This window comes from Trichomonas vaginalis, chromosome I (assembly GCF_026262505.1).
Source record: "Trichomonas vaginalis G3 chromosome I, whole genome shotgun sequence".
Taxonomy (NCBI): domain Eukaryota; phylum Parabasalia; order Trichomonadida; family Trichomonadidae; genus Trichomonas; species Trichomonas vaginalis.
Window position 1 is genome coordinate 13,736,074 of NC_067203.1, and position 18,845 is coordinate 13,754,918.

Consider the following 18,845-nt stretch of genomic DNA (forward strand, 5'->3'; position numbering starts at 1 on the left):
AATCCATCAGCAGAGGCCTTTTCATTTGGCCTCTGCTGATCAAAGATTCGGCGAAGCCATTCTTCGTCTCAGGAGCCCCAAGGCTCCCAATCATTACGAAAGGGAGCCTCAGGGCTCCTGAGAAACCTCTTTGAGAAGGTTTTCTTAAAGAAAACCTTCTCAAAGATGATTGTCAGCATTCACTCAAAATCTACCAAGAGTTTCAAAGTTTCAAATCTATCTGAAATGAAGCTTTGAATCTCTTGTATATCTAATTGTAGAGGTACCTTTTCAAAATGTCTTCTATTGATTAAATTTAATCAGTAAAAGTCATTTTGAAAAGGTACATCTCTATAATTGCTATTGAGCATTCACTCTTGGAACCTTGGAGCTCTTGTGTAGTGCATGAAAACTCCAAGATTCTAGCATAAAACATATATCATAGACATAATTTCTTTAAATATAATTTAAGGTTATTTTTTAAAATAAGAAAGTGTAATTTAAGGTTATTGAAAAGTGACAGTTGGCAAATTTGTCCCGCACTCAGATATTAGTCAATTAATAATTTCTATATGAAGTAAACACTCATTTTACATTATGAAATTGTTGTAATAATAAATAATTAAGGCAGTAGCAATGAATATTATCGATAATTCAAGAAATAGTTTCCTTTTTGAATATGATCTTGTCTTATCATACAATTCTGCTTGATAAGAAATGATAGCATTCATATTATCATATCTTTTGAACTTTCTTGCAAATCCCAATGCATCGCGGTTGTTTGGACCAAATGCATATATATCCGGTTTATGTGAGAGAATTAATTCAACAATTTCTGGTGTCGACCGAAAAGCTGCTGATTGTAAAGAAGATTCATCGTCACGATTTCCATTCGAGATTTCTACTCCATGCGAAAAAAGAAATTGAACCATATCTTTTTGGTAGTTTTTGATAGCTAGGTATAAACATTCTTTTGAAATGCGTTTTGATAAAACTGCACCTTTGTTTAAAAACAAGTCAACAACCTCTATGTTTCCTGACTTAACTGCTAATTCAAGAGATGAATGCCTATTTTCTGTGAACTTAGCACCTTTTGATAAAAGAAATTTTGCAGTTTCTAAACATCCATATTTTGCTGCATTTTGAAGAGCTTCATCTCCATATTTCGTAAGAATATCAGGTGATTGTTCAATGAAATATTTGCAAAGACTAGGCATATTAAAGCTTGCTGAATAAATAAAGCTCTTAACCATATCATTAGTTTGATCCATATAAACAAATAATGCTTCAAGATTATTTGCTTTGCAACAATCTACCAAATTCATGTCAATTCCATGTTCATTCTTTAAGAAGGTAATATAGGGTGTCCAAAGGTGCGTTTAGCACAGCGCTCTATATGAGACTATTAAAGGAGATATATGCTGATTATAAATATATAATAAAAAATATGAATATATGTATATGATGAGTATGTTGTATTTTGGCGCCATGCCGGGATATAAAATGAATTTTGAGACAAGAGGCGGTTTCGCGGGAAATTTTGGCGGGATTTTTTTCATTTTTTTAATGAATCATAAAGAAAACATCCTCGCTCTTGCAAAAAAATGCAAAGACTGTAAAAAAATCTACGAGACATTGGTAAAATGCTTCGGTATGGATGCTCCTAGCTATTCCACTGTAACGTATCATGTTAGGATGTATCACTTCATGAACAAAAAGGCGCCCATCATAAAAATTGACAAAAAATCGCCGGATCAAAGAAAAATCAAAGCAATTCTTCAAGCGCTAGATGAAGACCCAAGAGCATCACTCAGAAGGATAGAGGAGATGACAAAGATACCACGTACAACAGTCAGTTATTATCTGCACAATTATTTGAACTACAAACTAGCGTATACACGTTGGGTTCCGCACAACCTTAATTCAGTTCAAAAAAAATCTAGAGTCCAATCTTCGAAAGAGCTCCTCTCTATATTGGGTGCGTATCAATCCAAGAAGTTTCGCTTTTTAGTAACAGGGGACGAGTCTTGGTTTCAATATGCAACAGAAGCCAAAATCATGTGGATCCAGAAGGTGAAAATCCGCAAACATTCCCGAAGAAAAAAATTGACACACCAATGATGATGTTGTCGGTTTTTTGGGGCGTGAATGGCATCATCGCAATTGATATTCTTCAAAAACCTAATACGATGAATGCTCAGTATCTAATTGACAATGTTCTTACTCAAATTATCAATTCTGATGAGTTTGAGAAATCCAAACAACAAAAACAAAAGTTTGCAATTCATTTTGATAATTCAAGAGTTCACAAAAGTCATAAGGTAATGAATTACTTGGTGGAAAACAATGTCAAAGTTGTTCCAAACCCAATTTATTCACCTGATATTGCACCCTCTGACTTTTATTTATTCGGCACGCTAAAAAAGAGAGCTGAAGGACGCGAATTCGCGAGTCCAGATGATCTTGAAAATTTTGTAAGAGAGCAATTTGAGCAATTTTCTCATGATGATTTAAAGCGTGTCTTTCAAGCCTGGATCGATCGCTGCGAACGCGTGATTGAATCCAATGGTGATTATATTTAAATAAACTTTATATATATGTAACTTGTTTATTTCTATTCGCAGTATTCAGGTTTGTGCTAAACACACCTTTGGACACCCTATAAAATCAATGTTATGCGATTTGACTGCATGCATCATGTATCGATAATCAGGCGTTTGATATTTCAAACACTCATTCATTATGTCAGGAATTCCACTTCTAAATGAATATTCAAGACAGAATTGGGAAATTCTTGGATGGTATTTTGTGATTAGGAGCTTAAAACAGTTAACTGCTCCATGATAGCAGACCAGTTCAAATAAGAAACCTGGAAGCAGTGGATTTGGATTTAATATTGATTTAATAAATTTTCTAGAATCAAATCCTTCATTATCAATTATGCTTGACATTAGTTTGGCATCATCTTCAATAATCGCTTTGTATAATTCGCTTTCTTTGTAAGTACTAATTTTATATTTATTTTTTTCACTAAAAATGATACCATGTTCTTTGAAAACAAAGTAATCGAAATATATAGGAACTTTGACAATACTTGTAGGATGATATTCATTAAAGAATTTGATTGCAAGCGAAATGTAGCTTTGTTTAAAGCGTGAATTATAGCAACATGCATTGCTAATGATTTTAATCACTCTTGAAGGTGTAATGATATTGGTTTCAATCAAATTTGCTTTAATTTTGGAATAAATATCTGAGATTTTTTCTTCTTCATTGGTATTGAGCTTATATAATGAATCTATTGTATCAATATAATCTTTGTATTGTGTCATGAGCTCATCATATTGCTTAGTGCTCTTTGCAGTAACCAACATTTGAAAAAATGAAGTTATTTTTCAAAATTTTCAAAAAAATCGTCATGCATTCAAAATGAATACATAATAAGCGATTATTAAATCTAGCTAAAATCAGAATTGAGAAGCTTCTCAATTTTTGTTACAAAAAATTTCGCTCAACATTGAGATGAAAATGAGTAGCAATATGGCTCGTTACATTTTGTTCTTATTGTTTGATAGCCACACCAATATTTGATTGTACTCTAGCCAAAAATTAATGTTGTAAAACCAGAATTTGAAATTCATATTTGCATCTTATTTTTTCACCCTTTTTGAATATAAGTTCATCTATCTTCGAGAACATATAGGCCTACATGGTATATGTCATCTATTGGTGGTATTTCTTACATGACCTCTAATTTTATAAAAACTGTTTGCATGACCTATAACTTTTAGTACCCTCCATCAAATACACACTAAAATTTGAAGATTATTTCAACTATCAAGATAAAATTTCTCTTACTCAAAAGAATCATTTTTCATACGAATTTCACTATATTTTCATGTATTTTTTTGTCCTAATGAGTGGGAAAAAGTTATGCGATCTAAAGTGAGAAGATATAAACATACCACCTATTCTGTGTATGAAATTATCGTTGTTTTAAGTTTTATAAAATGGCTGTATTATTACAATATAAAAATGTTTAATCCGATTACAAGAAAACAATTATTCAATTTTAATAATAGAATCGCTTGAAGATAAATACAACTATCATGGAAACAATAATAGTTGCATAAAGTTCGCGAATTAAGCTTCTTTTTGAACCCGACATTAAGTTTTCATATTGATTTGCTTGTTCAGAAATCATAACTCTTATAATTTCATCTCTCCCAGATGAAATTGCTTCATCGAATGGAGTCTTTCCATCAAAATATTCTTTCTTATTGATATCAGCTCCATATGAAATAAGCAATTCAACTATTTCTGGTGAAGAACTTCTAATTGCTTCATTGAAATAATCTTGAAATTTTGCTCCATGTGAACAAAGTAATTTTACCATATCATATTGGCAACTGGTAATAGCTGGATATACAGTTAAAATATCATCTTTTTCGAGCTCACATCCTTGATTAATAAGAAATTCTACGATTTCTATGCTTCCATTTTTTACTGCACTGCTCAGAGCCAAAGTCATAGTTCCATCAGGTATTTCTTCATCTTCATGCTCAAATATATATTTCACTGTTTCAAAACATCCGTTTTCTGCAGCATTTCCTAGTGCGCTAGCAAATCTCATGGTTTCATGTGTTAATTCTGGAGTATGTTCAAGCATATAATCACAAAGACTAGGCATATTAAAACCTGCAGAATATTCAAAACTCAGGACCCAATCATTTGTATGATCCAAGTAAACAAAAAGTGCTCTAAGATTGTTGTATTTCGCACATCCATATAAAGACATCCACATTTCGGGATCTTTTAATAAAGAGTTAACAAGATCAATGTTGTGTGAGGCAATAGCATAATCCATTGTCTTATAGTCTGGTTTCTGAACTTTCAAACACTTATTCATTATTTCAGGTTTTCCGCTTACATATGAGAAATCTAGACAATTTTTGGTGATTTCCGGTTTGAATCTGGTTGTTAGGAAGTTAAAACAATTAACAGAGCCATAAAAACAGCAAAGCTCAAGTAAAGACAAAGAAGCAATGTAACCTGGAAGAAAAATAGATTCAATTTTGAGATTTGGATTGAAATTTTGGCTTCTAGCAAAAGAAGCTAGAGTATCTTTGTCGTCATTCATAATTACCATGTACATTGGATTTTCTTGATATTTAACTAATTTGTATTTATTGTTTTCGGAAAAAATGATACCATGCTCTTTGGAAACAAAGTAATCGAAAAATACAGGAACACCGATAATATTTTTTGGATGATATTCATTAAAGATTGTAAATGCAAGTGAAATATATCCTTTTCTAAAATGTGGATTATAGCCACAAGCTTTGCCAATGATTTTAATCATTTTTGAAGGTTTAACGATATTGGTTTCAATCAAATACTTTTTGATTTGGGAATATAACTCTGAGATTTTTTCTTCTTCATTGGTATTGAGCTTATACAATGAATCAAATGTATCAATATAATCTTTGTATTGTTCCATGAGCTCATCATATGGCTTGATAGGGTTCGAAACAATCATTCAATAAAATTTATAAATTTGCCAAACTTTAAAACAATATCTATTTCAAGCAGTTTTCATATCTATCTTTAATCGAAATTGAGAATTTTCTCAGTTTTTATTAAATTCAAAATATTTCTATTGTCAACAAAGATAAAACATTTCCTTTAAGCACTTCATGTAAAACAATGGTTCGATACTTCACACATGAGCTCTCTACATATGTATATACTGTATTGCCAGAGCCATAATGGATAATTTCAATTTATCTACATATTGTGGGTGTTTACCATACTCTAAGAGTCTGAATATGCTATACAGAACCATTTCTCAAAATTATTCCAAAATCAAAATCTAGGAAAAATTCTGACATTCTTTATTAGATACCAGAACGCCTTTTTCTCCTAATAAATTATAGAAATATATAATCTGATAAAATATAAAATATTAAATTTTTTAGTCTGATCAAATAATTATTCAAAATAAATACAGTGAATTGAGAAGCATTTATCAATACCACATCGATTTATATAACACATTGTATCAGTTAAAAACCGAGAATGAAGAAGAATTAATCTCGATTTACATCATGATCAAAACAAAGTTGATAGATTCCGAAAACTACCTCCCTATAAATATTATAAAAGACATTTTAAAAATGATTCCGTATAATAACTACTATACAAAGTCATATTTGAAACTCATCGAACTCATATCTAATGAATATCAAGTTAAAGGTATTAATCATATTCCAAAACTGATATTTTGTGATAAGTTGGATTCATACGGATTAATAAAAAAGAGTTGGGAAAATCCAGTTTTTCATACAGATACAATTTACAGAGCGATTATGGATAATGACAAAGAAAGATTTATATCATTCACTGAAAGAGAAGGATTTGATGAAGATCAAAGTTTAACAAGCAAATTATTTCCACAATCAAATTACACGGAATTGTCATTACTTGAATTATGTTGTTACTACGGAGCAGTTGACTGTTTCAAGTTATTGAGAACAAAGTTTAAATCAGAAATAACACGAAGATGCCTAGAATTTTCATTTTTAGGAAGAAATCAAGAGATCTTGAGTGAATGCTTGAAATATCAAAACCCAAGTTTGACCTGCAAGTTTTATGCAATTATTTCACACAATATCGATATTGTTACATTCTTGATGAATGAGTACGAGAAATGTATTAATTTACATTTTTGCATGCAGTATAATAATCTTGAATCATTTTTTGTAGATTTCGATCAAACAAATAATTCTAACAGTTGTTTCATAAATTCAGCAATCTTCGATATTCCATCCATTTGTGAATATTTTCTTTCAAATGGTGCAAACGTCAATGCAGAATCTTTATTTGGGGCTCTTTGCATTGCAGTAGATAATAATTGTAAAAATGTAGCCGAGTTTCTTATTTCACGTGGAGCAAATGTCAACCAAAAAGATGGTGCCCATGGAATAACCGCTCTTCATATTGCAGCAGAAAATAATAGTAAAGAAACAGCCGAAGTTCTTATTTCACATGGTGCAAATATCAACCAAAAAGATGATAATGGAAAATCAGCTCTTCATATTGCAGCAAAAAATAATTGTAAAGAAACAGCAGAACTTCTACTTGTTCATGGGGCAAATGTCAATGAAAAAGATAAATATGGAGAAACCGCTCTTCATCACGCAATAGGCAGATCGGAAACAATCGAACTTCTACTTGTTCATGGGGCAAATGTCAATGAAAAAGATAATAATGGAAGAACAGCTCTTCTTAAAGCAGCAGGACGCAATAAGAAGAAGATTGTCGAACTTCTGCTTTTACATGGTGCAAATATCAATGAAAAAGATGAAGAAGGAAATACAGTTCTTCATGAAGCAGCAGCGGGACTCGGTAGCAAGGAGATAATTGAATTTCTGCTTGTTCATGGGGCAAATGTCAATGAAAGAAATGAAGAAGGAAGAACAGTTCTTCATTTAGCAGCAAGATTCGATTATAAGGAGCTGGCCGAGCTTCTGATTTTACATGGCGCAAATATCAATGAAAAAGATAAAAACGGAAAAACAGCTCTTCATGAAGCGGCAAATATAACCAGAAATAAAACTGATGAACTTCTGATCTCATATGGTGCAAGTTATTAGAATAAATAAATAAATAAGTAAAAAAAAAAAATCGTCAATATCAAAATAACTCAAATCAATTTTAACAAGGTCAAACAAAGATGCTTGTATATCAGTGTGTCGTTCTTCGATCAAATTTTTAGGAATAAATCGTGGTCTAAAATTTGCGGTTTTGACAAGTATGGCCTTTTCTAATGGAATCAACCCAGGAGCAGGTTAAGTTAGCTGTTGTCAAGCAGGTCATCGGCCGCACAGGCTCACGTGGTGGTGTTACACAAGTTCGCGTTGAATTCCTTGATGACTCCAACCGCTCCCTTGTTCGCAATGTTAAGGGTGCTGTTCGCGAGGGCGACATCCTTTCACTTCTCGAAACAGAGCGTGAAGCCCGCCGTCTTAGATAAATTATTCTAAAAATACACTTACAAAAACTTGATAAATATTATTACTATACTTCAAATTTTTAAAAATACCCAATTTCGAAATCATATACACATTTCCACACACAACCCCTGTAAATATGATTACTGTCACCAATACTTTCTATTGTCATCTTCTTCATATTCTTTTCCATTCATGGGTTATGTGTATATATGGTCTAGGTGGAGATATTGCGGACCTTCGATTCGCAATGTTTGAACCCCCAAATTTATATAAAAAATTATGTTATTTTATGGGAAAAGTTCGAGATTTCGAACTCAAATTTATATGTGAAAAATTTAGATTAAAAATTATGTTATTATATGGGAAAAAGTTCTTTCAATTACATTGAAAGTGAGGAAAAGTGACATCTGCGATCAAATGGAAAATTTTACACAATACATTCCAAAGCTTACATTTAACAAGTATAAAGGATATGGAGGAAAAGTTGCTGTGGTAGGTGGATGCTTTGAGTACACTGGCGCACCATTTTTTGCAGCACATTCAATCCTTCGCGCTGGTGGTGATTTATCACATATCTTTTGCATGAAATCGGCAGCAACAGCCATTAAATCATATGCTCCTGAAACAATTGTTCATCCTGCATTACCAGAACCTGATGAATTTGATTATATTCCTAAAGCTCTGGAAAACGTAACAAAATGGTATTCAGCTGTTGATTCCTTTGTCATTGGCCCCGGACTTGGCCGAAATGAAGCAACAATGAAATTCACAACTGAACTTATTTCGTTTTTGAAGACTAGTCAGCCTACAAAACCAGTCATCTTAGATGGCGATGCATTGTTCCTCGTTTCAACTAATCCAGGATTCGTTTCTGGTTGCAAACATTTCATATTAACTCCAAACGGTGGTGAATACATCCGTCTTTGCAATGGAGTTAACATTCCTAAGGACTCCCCTGTACTTACTTTATCAGAAAAGCTTGGTGGAGTCAATATCTTCGCCAAAGGTCTAATTGATCGCTTTACTGATGGAGTGAAAGTAGAAGAATTCAAATTCCAAAGTTCTCCTCGTCGTGTTGGTGGCCAGGGCGATCTTACGGCCGGAATTTGGGGATTATTTGCATCATACTCTCCAAATAACTTATTTGAAGCAGCAGGAGCTGTATCAGAGATTGTGAAGAAAGCAGCTCTCTTCGCCTTCAATAAACACAAACGATCTACAATAACAACCGACATATTAAATGAAATCGAGAATGTTATACCAGAATCATGGTATGCAGTTAGCGAGTCTATGTAAACTACTTCTTAAAAATAAAAATTGATTGTTAAAATAAAAGAATAAAGATTTAAAAATCTTTATTTGGAAAATTTACCAATAACGTCTGAATTGCTTGACATTAACCCAGTAGTTAGAGATTCTAACGACATCGCCTGAATGTGGGGCATGGATGTAATTTCCAACACCATCGCAAATGCCGACATGGGAGCATGGCTCATAGAAGCAGCAAATATCGCCACGCATGCCGTTTGTTTCGAAACCACCACGAACCTGGTCGTATGTGACTCTTGGAATATTGATTCCGACCTGGCGGTGAGCCCACTGTGTAAGGCCAGAGCAGTCGAATTGATTTGGACCTGTGGCACCCCAAACATATGGGCAGCCAAGTCTGGAGCAAGCAACGTTCCAGATATCATCACCGCGTGTGTTGGCGACTGGCTTCTCTTCAACATTGCGATGGCGGTGTCTTCCGCATTCTGCGACGGAGAATAAGATGGTGAACATCAAGATTAATTTGTCAAAACCGTCTATTCAACCAATAATTTTGCTCAATCAATGCAATTTTAAGAAACAATGTAAATAATGCAATGTTATTTTCAGTGCTTTAAGTCATCTGACGTCAGAATCCCCTCAAAATCCCCAGCTTCTCAATTTTTAAAAAAGTTTCGGATTCTCAGAAATGAATTTACAATGTATGAAAATGCTATTTTCATGAAAATTCGTCAAGGACAAAAACTATAGAAATGTAAACTTATCAACGATAAAAATTCTGGTGATCCAATGATCCGATCTGTTATAATCAACCAATGAATTTTGAATAAATAATTTAAGTTATTTTCGTTGAAAATAATAACGTTTAGAGCCAATTGATGGAATTTAATTTCCAATGAGAAAACTCTTTTATTATTGCTTTATTAGATAAATATTCCAAAGATATTCATTATTTCTAATCAGTTCAAGCCAACTGTAGCAATAATATTTTGAAGAAAAAATTTGGGCATTCTCATGAATTTCAATAATAAAATTAAGCAATCCCATCAACAAGATAATACGGCAAATCACAAAACAGTTTTCAGAGTCGAATATGAAATATCACAAATAAAAGACAAGATATACCACTGCAGAATTTTACACAGACAGTTCTTTACAAACGCTATAGTAAGTTCTATAATGATGACACAACAATTTTTTATTCGATTATTATTCCTTCTCTGCTTAATTATTCGATCGACTTAATATCTTGCTCAGTTGAAGTTACCAACCGTGTCGATGATATAGTAGGAAAAATATGACAATATAGCATGATTTTTTAGAACCGCAAAATATCTTCTTGTTTAAACAAGATTTTGAAAAATTTCATGACTCTCTTTATGAGATCTTTCAGATATTTATAACTATATTCTTGTTTTTATTCATTTTTAAAATTAAATGTCTTCATTTTTGTTACCCAACAATGTGTAATAATCTACTATATGATTTACATATTGAAATACATGTGAGGGATCTAGACAACTCAAATGATAGCACCAGATGAGAAATTTATCTGGTTGAACAATAAACTGTTAATCAGATTGATATTTTTCAATTTTCTCCATGTTGGTATATATTTCTATAGGAAGTTTCTTATAAATCTTTTAAGATGACCAGATAATGGCCTTTTAATTTCAACGATAGAGATGTAACAAAAAAAAATCATGAGTTCTGACTATTCAAAGCAATATGTAGACTTTATAGAGACGTTTGAAAAGCTCTTCCGCATAAAACATAAAGAATCTATTGAAGAAATGGGCAATACAATTACAAATATTTTGATTAAGAAATATCAACTTTCCATCAAGCGACTTACAAAGATTATTCTTATGGCAATTCAATACAATTATGCATCTGGAGAGGATTACATCAAAATACTTAAGCATATCGGTTCTAACGTTAAGAAAATTTCGAAATTAAAATTTCCATTGGAGGATTCAATCGAATATATAATTATGCATGACCAAATTGATAAGTTCAAAGAATATATTTCTCAAAATGGACTAGAATTTAGTAGTATTTTTCTTGAAATTCCCGATTTGATACAGCAAATAGTATTCGAAAATAATAAAAATGATGAAGAATTTGATCAATATAAATATTCTTTTGTAGAGTTATCATTAATTGAAGCATGTGCCTATTTTGGATCTGTTAACATTTTCCAGTTCATACTTTCAAATCAAATCAGTACAAAAACAAAAAAATGTCTTCGCTACTCTATCATTGGACGAAATGTAGACATTATCAATGAATGTCTGAAAGATAATAAAATGATTTCTGATTGTATGGGAGACATTATAATAGCACATAATAATGAATTTCTTGAATATATTCTAGAAAATAAAGAATTTGATGTTGAAAAGTGGATTTCGCGCGTCAAATCCTATGAATGTAAAGATATTATCAGATATAAAAATTTAAAGGCGGTGTTTTTGCTTTTCGAGAGAGATAAAAATTCCATCTTTCCATGGTGTGCTGCATTTCCACAAACAACAGATATTATCAGAAATAATAATGTTCCCGATGAACTTGGTTTCCTTGGAAGGAATATTTTACATTTTGCATGTAAATCGCAAAATCTTGATATTTGCAGATCATTACTCAACTCATCTAATCAATTTAAAGTCAATAGTGGAGATAAAAGGGATATGTCTCCACTCCATTCTGCAGCAGAACGGAATAACATAGAAATAGTTGAGCTCCTTATTTCACATGGCGCATATATCAATATTAGAAATGGAGAGGGAAAAACCGCTCTTCATATTGCAACAATAAATAAAAGTAAAGAGGCAGTGGAGCATCTTCTTTTACTTGGTGCAAAGGTCAATAAAGGGGATTGCTATAAGAATATCGCTCTCCATTTTGCAACACAAAATGAAAGCAAAGAAATAATTGAGCTTCTTATATCACATGGGGCGAACATTAATAAAATAGCTGACAGCGGAAAAACACCTCTTCTTGAGGCAGTATCACACGATAATAAAGAAATAGTTGAACTACTTATTTCACATGGCGCAAACCTCAATAAAATAGGTGACTTCAGAAAAACACCTCTTCTTGAGGCAGTATCACATGATAATAAAGAAATAGTTGAGCTTCTTCTCTTACATGGTGCAAATGTCAATGAAAAGGGTACCTATGGGGAAACGCCTCTTCATACCGCAGTGCATACTAAAAATAAAGAATTAATTGAACTTTTTATTTCAAATGGTGCAAACATCAATGAAAAAGATAAAAATGGAAAAACAGCTCTTTATTTAGCAGTTCAATTCAAAAATAAAGATATTATTGATACTCTTCTTTTACATGGCGCAAAAACCGATGAAAAAGATGAGAATGGAAAAACAGCTCTCCATGAAGCAGTATTGAATTATAGTGAAGAAATTGCTGAGCTTCTCCTTTTGAACAGCGCAAATATTAATGAAAAAGATAATGAAGGAGAAACCGCTCTTCATATAGTGTTACATAATAATAGAAAAGAAATGGTTGAAATTCTTCTCATATATGGTGCAAATATCAATGAAAAAGATAAAAACGGAGATACACCTCTCCATATCGCAGCATATAATAAAAGTACAGAAATGGTTGCATTTCTTCTTCTACAAGGTGCAAATGTCAATGAAAAAGGTAATCATGGAAGAACAGCTCTTCATATTGCAGCGCGTAATAAAAGTAAAGATATGGTTGAAGTCCTTATTTCATATGGTGCAAATATCAACGAAAGAACTAAAAATAGAAAAACAGCTATCGATTTTGCAACACATTATAACTGCACAGATATCGTTGAGCTTCTTCTATCACACGGTGCCAAAATCAATGATAAAGTTAAAAAATGAGAGATTATTATTCATAAATATTGCAAGGCTAGATATCGAAAAATGTTAAAATAGCAATTCTTTGAGCGGAAATAATATTTACCACTTTATATATAATTTTCAAATAAAATATAACTTTACATGAATGTATTTAGTTTAGTTTATTCAGATATTACGCCTATTGACACTATGTTCACTACAGAACTTGAAATGAAAATTCCAAAATTAAAGAGCGAAACACTCACTTTCTTCAATGAGAGATATGGCTAATATTACCAGTAGGACATACAAAACTTCATAATTATTAACTGGTTCGCTTCTCTAAAAATATGTACGTTTAAAGATTTTAGGATGAATAACACTTCTTTTCTAAGTACTAAGAATAGATATAAGGAGAAGAAGTTGAACGAACTTCAAGAAATTGTTGAGCTTCAAAATGAAGAGATCATTCGCTTGAAAAATGAGTACAAACAATTGATTAATACAATAAATCAAACGGAAAGTGCGAGTTCTCAGACAGATATTATACTAAAGAAAAAGATTGCTTCCCTTCAAAGTGAATTGAAGAATTTAGATACAAGAACTACAATATTAAAATCACATTCTTCTGTTGCACATTCAAGAATGATTAATGAATTACAAACAGAGCATCAAGATAACATAATTAAAACGAGAATTAAATATGAATCAAAAATTGCTGAACTTCAACTTCAAAATAAAAATAATACTCCTGTAGCAGATATATTATCAAAAATAGATACAACTAGATCAAAAATATCCGAGTCTCTCAAGGAAAAAATGGATCAAAATGAAAAGCAGATTCAAAATGAGCTTGCTTCATTAAGTGATAAGACAAAAGATTTAGAACAGTATTGTACACAACTTGAGCAGAAAATAAAACAAAAACGAAACTTAATTCAAGAAGAAACAGATAAATTCAAAAATTATATCACAAAATCAGAAGAATTACATAAGAGACGAACCATTGCAATAGATGAATCAGAAGCAAGCATAAAAGAACAGTACGAAATGTTCGAAAAATCTCAACTTGCCGAAATTAATTCAATTCGTGATAAAAACAACTCAAGCTTAGAAAAGATTAGAGGAAAGATTGCAGAACAGAGAAATAAGGTATTTAAAATGAAGCAATCAATAGCCTCTGGCCGCACAGATATATCAACATCTGTAGATGAAGCTCAACGAGAAAAAACCAAATTATCAAAGCAACTTGATGATCAAATTTATAGTTCCTATACTGATGGTGAAAAATCGATGATGAAAGTAATTAAGCGAGAATATGTAGATCGACAGTATTTGATGAAGAGGTTAGCTGCCTACAAAGAACAGATGAATGAAATAAAGAAGTCGAGGAATGAAATACTTACAGAAGTTAAAAGATTAGACTTCATGTTATACGGAAAGGGTGGAAAATATCAAAGAAAGAAATGATAATCCAAAAGCTCATATTCACGCTTTTGATTAATATGATTTACGAATATTGTTTAATCGCGAATCAATGATATTGTTTGTTTGTTTTTATTTGTTTTTAAAAAAACTTTTTGTTATTTTTCAAACAAAATCACAACAATTTTAGTAAGTCTCTTATTCTTTAAGAGTGTACTTATATTATAGGCAGATATAGAATAAAATGATGATTTTACTTTTCAGTTTATTCTTGAATGAGATCTACTTCATCATTTAGAAAGCATCAAAATATTGATAGATTGCTAAATGTATCGTTTATCTTTAAACAAAAGAAGTCGATGAATAAAAGCTTTATTGTTTACTAATATAAATAATAATTATAAGTTAATTTTCAAAATCTTCTTCATAAGATTCATTATATTCATCATCTATTTCAGCGATATTATCCAATTCAGATGTATCTGCGCCTTTATCAGTTAAGAATTTCAACATTTTATGCTTTTTATATCTTTTGGCAAACATAATTGGAGTATGTCCACTGTAATCTGCCTTCTCGATATCTGCACCGTTTTGTAAGAGGACTTCTGCTGATTTAACATTATCTGCTAAAACAGCTTTAATTAATGACGTTTCTCCGTTGTAATTTTCAATATTAACATCGGCTCCTTTATCAATAAGTAACTTACAGACTTTGTAATTATCAACAGCATGATGAAGAGGAGCATCACCATATGAATCACTTTGTAAGTTTACATCAACATCATATTGAAGAAGTAATTGAACAATATTCCAGTATCCTTGTGCTGCTGCAATAAAAAGAGGTGTCTCTCCAGAATCTGAAGCTTTGTTTGGATCTAATCCCAGTTCAATAAGTTTCTTAATAAATGCTTTTCTATTGTGATAAACAGCTGTGTGAATCAAATTTTCTCCATGGAAATCCATTTTTACACTTGCCTTTAATGATACCAAGAAATCAAAGAATTCAACATGATTTCCAATGATGACAGAATAAAAACAATTTCTGTGGAACATGTCTGCAACATTTACATCTACCCCTTTTTCAACTAAAAATTTTGCTGCTTCTAATGAGTTATTTTTTGCAGCAAAAAGAAGAGGAGTTTCTCCACCTCTGTTTTTAGAATCAACTACTGCACCGTTTTTAACAAGTAATTCACATATTTTCACGAAATTAAAATTAGCGGCATAATGAAGAGGAGTATTTCCTGTAATATCTTGAAAATTAACTTGTGCACCATTTTGAATAAGATATTCTGTGATTTCGTAGTTTCCATTTTGACATGCAAAAGATAATTCACTATGCCCTAAAATAGTGATTTGCTGATTTGCTTTATAACCATGTTCAATCAAAAGTTTGACCAATTCAAAATTATTATTTTCGATTGCAAAATGAAGAGGAGTTTTAAATGACAATTTTTCTTTAATATCTACATCGCATCCTTTTTCAATAAAGTACTTAGCCAAAATATTGTTTCCCATGAACTCCGAAATATATAATAAACCTGATGAACAAAGTTTAAAAGTGTCAATAAACAACAAAAAACTTTGCAAATTGTTGTAGTTATAACAAATTCTTAAATCGACGTCGAAAGTATAGTTATTTAGCAAATAAGTAACAAATTCAATGTTATGCGATGCAACAGCAAAATTCATTGAATAATTGTCTGGTTTCACATTTTGTAAACATTCTTTTACGATGTCACTTTTTTGACTTAAAAAACTCAAAGATAAACTAGTTTTTCCTAATGGAGCGTTGAATTTTGATCTCATATACTTGAAGCAGTTGACAGAGCCGTAGTAGCAACACCAATCTATGATGGAATATATTTCGAGTTGAAGATAATGATGAATTAACTTATTCTTATGGAATTTTGGTTGTTCTGTAAAAGGAATGAACGACTGAAGATCATCATTCATTATAGCATGTAATATGGTGCCTGGTGAATGAATTTCAAAGATATCTCTGTTTAAAAGTTGTGTGATTATTTTTGCGTCACTTGAAGTCTCTGAAAATGTTTTAATGCCGTACTCTTTAAAAACTAATGCTTTAAATGGAATGAATAATTCATTTACGTCGATTTTTGGAGAATATTTATCGTAAACTTTTTTGAATAAAGCCCAATACGATTTTAAGTACTTGTGATGATATTTGCATGCTGTTGATATGCTCTTCAAAACTTTGCTAGGGTCTAACTTGTATTTTTCAATGATAATTGTTTGAATTTCTTGAAAAATTTCTTCTATTTCGCTATCAATGAATGTTTCTAGCTGATATAGATGATTGAAAGCCTGAATATAATCGTTAACCTTCTCTATTGCATCATGGTAAATGCCATCATTTAAATTAACGGACGACATTATAAAAATATGATTTTTACTATCAGGAAAGGAAAAACCCGGCTATTTAAGAACATATATTATTGGGAAAAAATCTGCAAAGACATTCATTTTCAAATATGTTTTATGAACAGCTAGTATTAAGATATGTAGGCGTGTTATTGTTACAGATATCTGTGTTAAAAGGATTTCATGGCTTTGCATTAAATATAAAAAAATTATCTCAAAAAATTTTAAGTATTCTATTACAAAATGGTTTAAAATTTCGCATCTTTCAAATAGTTCTTAACAATATCCTTATGTGCTGATATAATAACTTCAGGCTTGAAAATGTTTCCAACGTAATCTTCAGGATTTGTAAAGATTCTATAGCTCTGAAATTCTTTATTCAATAATTGGAGAAGATTCTTGAGCTTTTCTTGCTCATCTTTATTATTTTGACTTAAAAGGAATTCCACAGCATTTTTAAGTTCGGAAATAATCGTGAGAACAACAGCAGACATCTCTTCATCGAATTCCATTTCTTTTAGGGTTGCATATTCTGGTTTGCTTTTAGCATTTTCAAGAGATTTTGTAAATTTATCATAATTATCTGGTACAATATAAAAACTAATAGGTAATTCGAAGTTTATATCGGCCATTTTCTTCAAACAGCATTCATCTTTGATTAAAATTGAATAATAAGTAACATTTAATTGTTTGGCCAGTTCTTCTACATAAAACCTCAGTGTTTTGTCATTAATGAATTTGAATTCATAAGATTCTCCCTTTGCTGATAAAAACGTCACTGATTTTTTAAAAATTGTAATCAAAGAATTTTGGCCTTCAATGACCTCATAAATGAGTTGATTTTGATCCACCACATGGCCATTGTATTCAATTTTGTTCACAAAGTTCGGATCAATCTGATAAAAGTTAAGAAATCCTTGGAATGTATAGTTACAAGGTATCTCGACATTTTCTGAATTAGATGTATTACTATATTTGTATCTAAATCTGATATTTGTAAATGAAATATGAATAACATTATTTTGATAATTCATAACTTTCTGCGTTATGTCCTCTGACTCATTTCGCAAAACAAACTTAAGTTTTTGATTTAAATTGAACTTGGTTCGAATTGCTTCTATAATTTTGCTTGGAGTAGCTGTTTTCTCGATTTTTAGTGGAAACTCAAGCATGTACAATGCATCCCCTTGAAAAGAATCAAAAACAAAGTTGAATTCTGTTAATAATTCTTCATATCGTTGAGGTTCGGGGTTTTTTTGCAGTTTAATGGCATTAAAATAGAATTCTATTTCATCGCTTTTGAGTTCAGATAACTTTTTCTTTGAATCTAGAATTTCTTTTCCAGAAATAAAGATAATTGGAAGTTTTTCAAGTCCGTATTTTTCTGATACTACTTTGAAAGCTTCTTCTATTGAAGGATCTTCTGATGAATCATATTTACAACTATGTTTTATGATATCATTGGTAAAAGCAATAGATTTTTCAGATATTGGCTCCTTATCAAGCACAATAAAAACTTTGCCTGTGATTGTATCGACTGTTCTATATCTTGAAACCTTTCTACCTTTAGACAAAAATTTAAAATTCTTTTCTTGAAGATATGGGAATAAATCTTTGATGACTTCTTTGCAGGTTTCAAAGTTCATGTCATTTGGTAATATAAGCTTGAAATTAAGAGATTTTGTTAAAGCTTTGTTTTCAAATTCAACGAGTTTTTCGTTTTTGAGTTCCTTTTTGGGCAATAGCACCATTTCAAAAGCATCTTCATCGTTTTCAGCCTTCTGATTTATATTTTTACGATTATAAATTTCAAAATCTGGGAAATACTCTGCTGCTGCATCTGAATCCGACGATTTTAGGAATATACTGATAGGATATTGAATATTGTTGCTCATTATTATCTCAGGAACTACGACTTTTATTTATGGGAAAAAATGGC

The 18,845-nt window shown here is 31.4% G+C and overlaps 10 protein-coding genes and 1 pseudogene across 11 annotated transcripts, besides 2 other annotated features; 6 read left to right on the forward strand and 5 right to left on the reverse strand.

Moving 5' to 3' along the window:
- Positions 1 to 524: part of a mobile genetic element that runs on past the window's edge.
- Positions 525 to 569: 45 nt separating this feature from the next.
- On the reverse strand, positions 570 to 1,250 carry TVAGG3_0981890 (spectrin binding; the record flags this gene model as incomplete). The annotated part of the gene is made up of 1 exon (XM_001321048.1): positions 570 to 1,250. The coding sequence occupies one exon, from the start codon at positions 1,248 to 1,250 to the stop codon at positions 570 to 572; it is 681 nt and encodes a 226-aa protein (XP_001321083.1).
- Positions 1,251 to 1,338: 88 nt separating this feature from the next.
- Positions 1,339 to 2,641: a mobile genetic element.
- On the forward strand, positions 1,435 to 2,561 carry TVAGG3_0981910 (annotated as a pseudogene). The gene has a single exon. A coding segment is annotated over exon 1 (1,127 nt).
- Positions 2,642 to 4,008: 1,367 nt separating the features above from the next.
- TVAGG3_0981920 (protein of unknown function (DUF3447)) lies at positions 4,009 to 5,518 on the reverse strand (the record flags this gene model as incomplete). The annotated part of the gene is made up of 1 exon (XM_001321050.1): positions 4,052 to 5,518. One exon carries the CDS (start codon positions 5,516 to 5,518, stop codon positions 4,052 to 4,054), a length of 1,467 nt encoding a protein of 488 aa, XP_001321085.1.
- A 637-nt stretch (positions 5,519 to 6,155) lies between these two features.
- Positions 6,156 to 7,634, forward strand: TVAGG3_0981930 (ankyrin repeat and SOCS box-containing protein 4 family; the record flags this gene model as incomplete). Its single annotated transcript, XM_001321051.1, has 1 exon — positions 6,156 to 7,634. The coding sequence occupies one exon, from the start codon at positions 6,156 to 6,158 to the stop codon at positions 7,632 to 7,634; it is 1,479 nt and encodes a 492-aa protein (XP_001321086.1).
- Positions 7,635 to 7,801: 167 nt separating this feature from the next.
- On the forward strand, positions 7,802 to 8,116 carry TVAGG3_0981940 (Chain c Uncharacterized Ribosomal Protein; the record flags this gene model as incomplete). Its single annotated transcript, XM_001321052.2, has 1 exon — positions 7,808 to 8,014. One exon carries the CDS (start codon positions 7,808 to 7,810, stop codon positions 8,012 to 8,014), a length of 207 nt encoding a protein of 68 aa, XP_001321087.1.
- Positions 8,117 to 8,411: 295 nt separating this feature from the next.
- Positions 8,412 to 9,290, forward strand: TVAGG3_0981950 (ADP-dependent NAD(P)H-hydrate dehydratase protein; the record flags this gene model as incomplete). The annotated part of the gene is made up of 1 exon (XM_001321053.1): positions 8,412 to 9,290. One exon carries the CDS (start codon positions 8,412 to 8,414, stop codon positions 9,288 to 9,290), a length of 879 nt encoding a protein of 292 aa, XP_001321088.1.
- A 72-nt stretch (positions 9,291 to 9,362) lies between these two features.
- TVAGG3_0981960 (peptidoglycan DL-endopeptidase CWLO family) lies at positions 9,363 to 9,776 on the reverse strand (the record flags this gene model as incomplete). The annotated part of the gene is made up of 1 exon (XM_001321054.1): positions 9,363 to 9,776. One exon carries the CDS (start codon positions 9,774 to 9,776, stop codon positions 9,363 to 9,365), a length of 414 nt encoding a protein of 137 aa, XP_001321089.1.
- Positions 9,777 to 10,966: 1,190 nt separating this feature from the next.
- On the forward strand, positions 10,967 to 13,267 carry TVAGG3_0981970 (POTE ankyrin domain family; the record flags this gene model as incomplete). The annotated part of the gene is made up of 1 exon (XM_001321055.2): positions 10,967 to 13,138. The coding sequence occupies one exon, from the start codon at positions 10,967 to 10,969 to the stop codon at positions 13,136 to 13,138; it is 2,172 nt and encodes a 723-aa protein (XP_001321090.1).
- A 201-nt stretch (positions 13,268 to 13,468) lies between these two features.
- On the forward strand, positions 13,469 to 14,822 carry TVAGG3_0981980 (uncharacterized protein; the record flags this gene model as incomplete). Its single annotated transcript, XM_001321056.1, has 1 exon — positions 13,469 to 14,566. The coding sequence occupies one exon, from the start codon at positions 13,469 to 13,471 to the stop codon at positions 14,564 to 14,566; it is 1,098 nt and encodes a 365-aa protein (XP_001321091.1).
- Positions 14,823 to 14,891: 69 nt separating this feature from the next.
- TVAGG3_0981990 (spectrin binding) lies at positions 14,892 to 16,918 on the reverse strand (the record flags this gene model as incomplete). The annotated part of the gene is made up of 1 exon (XM_001321057.1): positions 14,927 to 16,918. The coding sequence occupies one exon, from the start codon at positions 16,916 to 16,918 to the stop codon at positions 14,927 to 14,929; it is 1,992 nt and encodes a 663-aa protein (XP_001321092.1).
- A 219-nt stretch (positions 16,919 to 17,137) lies between these two features.
- Positions 17,138 to 18,832, reverse strand: TVAGG3_0982000 (uncharacterized protein; the record flags this gene model as incomplete). Its single annotated transcript, XM_001321058.2, has 1 exon — positions 17,155 to 18,801. The coding sequence occupies one exon, from the start codon at positions 18,799 to 18,801 to the stop codon at positions 17,155 to 17,157; it is 1,647 nt and encodes a 548-aa protein (XP_001321093.1).
- Positions 18,833 to 18,845: the final 13 nt, after the last annotated feature.